The 6179-nt window shown below is 38.1% G+C and overlaps 1 protein-coding gene across 1 annotated transcript; it reads left to right on the top strand.

Moving 5' to 3' along the window:
* The first annotated feature begins 1321 nt into the window (after nucleotides 1–1321).
* On the top strand, nucleotides 1322–3538 carry LOC112099548. Its single transcript, XM_024186958.1, has 4 exons — nucleotides 1322–1933; nucleotides 2084–2293; nucleotides 2554–2832; nucleotides 2987–3538. Exons 1-4 carry the CDS (start codon nucleotides 1322–1324, stop codon nucleotides 3536–3538), a joined length of 1653 nt encoding a protein of 550 aa, XP_024042726.1.
* Nucleotides 3539–6179: the final 2641 nt, after the last annotated feature.

The following is a 6179-nucleotide window of genomic DNA, read 5'->3' on the forward strand; positions in this document are numbered from 1 at the left end:
TTGTATCATTTGGTATCAAAGACTAAGCACCAAGGTCAGATCCATTTATCTATGTTTTTTTCATTCTTGTTTGAATTTTTCATCCTTGTTCTAGTATCTATATAAAAAAAATTCGTGAATAGTGCCTCATGAACAATATTTTTAGGGTTTCTTTTTTAAAATCAATTTTGCATCCTTGTGGTTTAATTCTCCTTAAATCCACAAATTTTACCTATTCATTTTCCTAAAAAAAAAAAAAGATAGAGAGAATCGCCAACCCCCTCTTAAAATCTTTCATTTTTTCCATTATTTGTGTCTTGGAAGTCTAAAACGGGTTTTACCCCATGGGAGAAAATATTGCCCAAAATCAAAACTTGACTTTACGTACACATTGCCTTCTTACTCTTGAAATTTAAGTCTCCTTAGTGTAATATTTGTGAATTGCTGCTGAAATCCTGATATTGGCTTGATTAGTTTGATAAGAACTGAGTGAGAATTACTAAGAGTGGAAAAAGGCAAGAGAGGGTGAGTGTATTAGAGGGTAAAAGCCAATTAATTTGAGTGAAACACGAGTGGAATTGAGCGAGTCATTTTCTTGAGTCAAACACGTAAGAGAGTGAGGTGAGGTCCTTTCCAGTCCTTTCCACATTATTTCTAACTTTCTTTTGCAGATGTTAACTATGTCTCACAACCTAGAACGAAACACAAATGACGAGGATCAATCTGCAACTACTCAGAATTTACAAACTCAAGCTTTGATGGGAGAGATGATGAGGGCTGAATAAGAGCTCATACATGAGCGTTTGGATCAAGTGGAGAACACACGTGCAGGGCAGCCACAATCCGTTCCTCAAGCACGTAGGAGAGGAAGAGCTCTAACTAGAGGAGAGATTGATGACTAGTATAGGGATGAGTATGATGAAGGAGAGGACTTAGTGGATAGCTATAAGACTAAGAGAGATGGACAAGGTAGGAGAGCTAGGAATAGAGATGATGGATTAAGTGGCATAAAGATGAAGATTCCATATTTTCAAGGAAAATCCGACCCAGAAGCATACCTTAAATAAGAAAAGAAAATAGAGTTCATATTTGACTGCTACAATTATTCAGAGGCAAAAAAGGTAAAAGTGGTTGTGATTGAGTTTTTTTACTATGCTATTACCTAGTGGATCAGCTTGTTATAAGTAGGAAGCGAAATAGGGAACGTCCAATTGAGACATAGGATGAAATAAAATCATTGATGAAAAAGTGTTTTGTACCTAACCACTATTATCGAGACTTGTACAAAAAATTACAACGTCGTACACAAGGTAGCCGAAGCGTGGAGGATTATTATAAAGAAATGGAGATTACTATTATTAGAGCAAATGTGGAGGAGGATAGAGAAGCTACCATGGCACGATTCTTAAATGGTCTTAATCGAGAGATTGCGAATAAGATTGAGTTGCGACATTATGTGGAAATTGAGGAGATGATCCACAAAACCATCAAGATTGAGCAGCAACTCAAGAGGAGGGGTAACAGCCATGCAGCCCCAAGCTCGAGTTCCACTCCTTGGAAGCCGAGCTATGTGAAACGAGACGAGAGGCCACAAACATCTACTACACCTAAGCTAAGATCCAAGTCCTCCAAGCATAATTCACAAGGTAACACCGTGACTCTTACTATTAGAAATCGTGACATTAAGTGTTTTAAATGTCAAAGCAGGTGGCATATCACAAGTGAATGTGTAAATAAAAGAGTTATGGTGTTGTGGGACAATGGTGAGACTGTAACTGAAGATGAAACGGAAGAAAATGAGATACCACCATTAGAGGATGTCGAAGATGAAGAGTATATAGCCCTTGAGGAATTGACTTTAGTAGTGAGGAGAGCTTTGAGTGTGCAAGTGAAAGATGACGAAGCAGTGCAATGGGAAAACATTTTCCATACTAGGTGCTATGTTCAAGACAAAGTATGTAGTATGATTATTGATGGAGGAAGTTGTACTAATGTTGCTAGTACTATCATGGTAGAGAAGTTAGGGCTTCCTACACTTAAACACCCAAGGCCATACAAACTACAATGATTAAATGACAGTGGTGAGGTGAAAGTGAACAAGCAGGTACTAGTGACATTTCGGATTGGCAAGTATGAAGATAAGGTGCTTTGTGATGTAGTACCAATGCATGCTGGACACTTGTTACTTGGGCGGCCTTGGCAATTCGACAGACGTGTTAAGCATGATGACTTCACCAACCAATATTCATTTGTATTTAATCAACGTAACATCACTCTTGTTCTATTGACACCAGAGCAGGTTTATGGAGACCAAGTGAGCAAAAGAAAAAGAGAGAAAAAAATAGTGAAATTCAAAAAGATGCCAAGAAAAATGTGAGAGAAAAACCAAAGCAAAATACAGCCGTTGAGCGAAAATCGGATGAAAAACAAAAGAATTTCTTCGTGAGAGTGAGTGAGATAAAACAAGCATTGTTTTCACATTAGCTGATTATTGTACTTTTGTACAAAGAGGCATTTTTTAACACTAACGAATTTGACCCTACTTTGCCTAGTTCTATTACTTCTCTTTTGCAGGAGTATGAGGATGTCTTTCCTGAGGAAGCACCACATGGTTTACCTCCAATCCGAGGGATTGAGCATCAGATTGATTTTGTGCCCGGTGCAGCTATTCTAAATAGACCAGCCTATAGGAGCAATCTGGAGGAGACCAAGGAACTTCAAAGGCCGGTTAATGAATTGATGGAAAAAGGGTACGTGAGAGAAAGCATGAGTCCATGTGCAGTTCCCGTTTTATTAGTTCCTAAGAATGATGAGATGTGGAGGATCAACAACATAACGGTTGATGAGGAAAAGGTACATGCAATCCAAGAATGGCTGAGTCCCACAAGTGTAAGTAATGTGAAAAGCTTTCATGGGCTTGGTAGTTTCTATCAACGATTTTTGAAAGACTTTAGCATATTAGCCGCACCGCTTATTGAAGTAATAAAAAAAAGATATTGGATTCAAGTGGGGAGAAGCGCAAGAAAAGGCATTTCAAATAATCAAGCACAAGACGACCAATGCTCCTTTATTGTCTTTGCCTAACTTTAATAAAACATTTGAAATTGAATGCGATGCCTCCGGTATTGATATTGGCGCAGTCCTAATGCAAGAGGGACGACCAATTGCTTGCTTTAGTAAAAAGCTGAATGGGGCAGCCTTAAACTACCCTACTTACGATAAGGAGTTGTATGCGTTGGTTCGAGCGTTAGAAATGTGGCAGCACTACCTATGGCCTAAGGAGTTCGTGATTCACACTGATCATGAATTATTGAAACACCTTCAAGGCCAACACAAGCTGAACAAGAGACATGCTCGATGGGTAGAATTCATTAAGACATTTCCATATGTCATTCGTTACAAGCAAGGTAAGGAAAACATTGTTGCAGATGCACTTTCCTGCAGGTATGTCTTAATCTCAACACTTTATGTTAAACTACTTGGTTTTGAACATATTAAGGAATTGTATGCTGATGACCATGATTTTAGTGTTGAATACCAGCTTGTGAAAAGACAGTAGTCGGTAAATACTTTAGGCATGATGGCTATTTATTTCGGGTGAATAAACTATGTGTGTCTAACTGTTCTTTGAGAGATTTATTAGTGAGAGAATCCCATGGAGGAGGGTTAATGGGCATTTTGAAGTTGTAAAGACTCTAGCAGTCTCACATGAACACTTCTATTGGCCACCTATGAAACGAGATGTTGAAACACTTTGTGGTAAATGTGTCACTTGTAGGCAAGCCAAATTGAAAGTGCAACCTTATGATTTATACACCCCTTTGCCAATACCTAGTGCACCTTGGACTAATGTTTCGATGGATTTTCTGCTAGGTTTACCTAGGTCTAGAAAAAGGAAAGACTCAATTTTTACGGTTGTAAACAGATTTTCAAAGATGGCACATTTTATTCTATGCCACAAAATGGATGATACTTCTAATATTGCTGACCTATTCTTTAGGGAGATTGTGAAGTTGCATGGTATGCCCAGAACAATTGTTTCTGATAGGGATGCTAAGTTTTTAAGTTACTTTTGGAAAACCTTATGGGCTAAGTTAGGAACTAATTTGTTGCTTTCAACTACTTGTCACCTTCAAATTGATATCAGAGCCAAAAAAAACTTTTTGCCCACAAGCTAGAATATTATTGTATATCAACGGGAAACCAGTGACATATATTCTGATGGTCATCCCGAATGGGGACTATATCAGTTTGCACTACTGGTATAACAAGCCATGTACAATTATTTTCTATCTTTGAGCATAATGTTTTTCATTAAAATGGAGTGGTAAGTATGAGATCTGTTCATCCTGAATAAAGATAAGGGAAGTACTAAAACAAAATGGCATCTTCTTCAAGCAATACAGATAATCCTACTCTTGTTACTCTTTTTTCTACTCTTTCTCTCCCAAAATCATGTTCAAAATAGCTAACCTCGAAAATAGAAAACCTTGTGGAATATTCGTATGTTCCAGAGTCGGCACAAATCAGTGAATCTTCTACCCCTAATCAGCCCATATAAGCTATATCAGAGACCTAATTCCTTCACCAAAAGTATTAGGACTCTAATTTCAACCAAAAGGCCAGCTCCAAAGGAATATATCCAGTCTTCCAGGCTGGATCAGTGTGCTCTTCAAGCATCACAAGCAGAACAGTATGTTACTCTTGAAATTCCACCAGAACTTATCGTTCAGTGGAAAAGAGATGGATATACGCACCTCCATCTTGGAGGAGTTCGCCTTATTCTCACCCTTCACGGGAGAAAAGGCTTACCTGTTGTTGAGTGTTAGAAAATGCATATTTATAAAGGAGAAAACCGTCATTTTACATTTCAAGTCTTACTAACACCTTTACTTTTATGAATTTAACCTTCTTTTCATTTAATTCCGTTTGTTTTATTTTATGTATTTTAGGGGCATCATAGTCATTTCACAATAAACGAGAGATCAGATGGCAAAACGGACATCACTTTTGAACTCAGGACGGTCGAAAACTTTAGGAGGAGCATAAAAGGAAAAATAGCACTGTTCACATGTACGGTACTATTCACGTGTACGGTACTGTATATGTTACTGTTCACGACACTGTTCACATAGACGGACAATGACGTGGTATTGACCGATGATGTGGCATTGACTGATGAGGTGTCACGATCCTGTTGGGCTAAAATTCTTATGTACTGTTGATGGTGACGTGGCAGCATATCAGTGGACGAAAAATCTCGCGTACGGTACATGCATCACATAGGATTATTTTCAACCAAACCGCGTTACTGTTCATTCGGGTCAAACCGTGTTACTATTCATCCGTGTGGTCAAACCACGTACTGTTGACTGATGACGTGGCGTAATCCTGAGCGTCCAAACTGTTTTTAATCCGATGGCCATGATTTACTCCATGTATCTATAAAAAGGGGGCCTCTCCCCCCTAATTTGATAGCTCTGAATCCATTTTTGGACTCCATTTTCTATAATTCTCTCTCCATCTTGTATTTTCTTCGCATTTTAATAAATTTCCATTTTGTCCCTAGTTCAATTATGAGTGGCTAATTTTCTTTCAAGTTTGGGTTGAAGGTGAAGTCTCAACATGTGTCATGGGCTTTATTTGGTAAATTTATTTTCTCTTCCCCTCTAGTTTTTGTGGATGTTTTGACTTATTGTCGACAAATAATACTAATCTTGTCTAGTACCGCCTTGTTTTCACTGACCCCCTAGTACAAGGTTATTATTATTTGGCACGATAAGCCCTTAGCACCATATTGATTAGAGCGTGGTTCATGAGGTGTGGATTCCCCTCTCATGATTTTATTGGTATTAATAAGGAATATTTAGCCCATGATGCATGTTGATACGGATCCAGATACCCAAATACGTCATTTCAATAGAATTCTCTTCAATTTATTCTCACCATTTTAATTTCAATTTTAGAATTTATTCTTGCCATTTTAATTTAAGTTTTAGCATATTCCAAATCATTTCCACCACAGATCCAATCACCCATTCACAAAATTAATTCTACACAATTAAAATCCACCTCCTCGTGGGATCGACACTCGTCACCATTGATCTATACTACAATAGATTCGTGCGCTTGCGAGTACATTAAAATTTGCACAAGTTTTTGGCGCCGTTGCTGGGGAGGTTAGTAATTTTAATTCGTAA

The sequence above is a fragment of the Citrus clementina genome, unplaced genomic scaffold (genome assembly GCF_000493195.1).
Source record: "Citrus clementina cultivar Clemenules unplaced genomic scaffold, Citrus_clementina_v1.0 scaffold_9, whole genome shotgun sequence".
Lineage (NCBI taxonomy): Eukaryota > Viridiplantae > Streptophyta > Magnoliopsida > Sapindales > Rutaceae > Citrus > Citrus x clementina.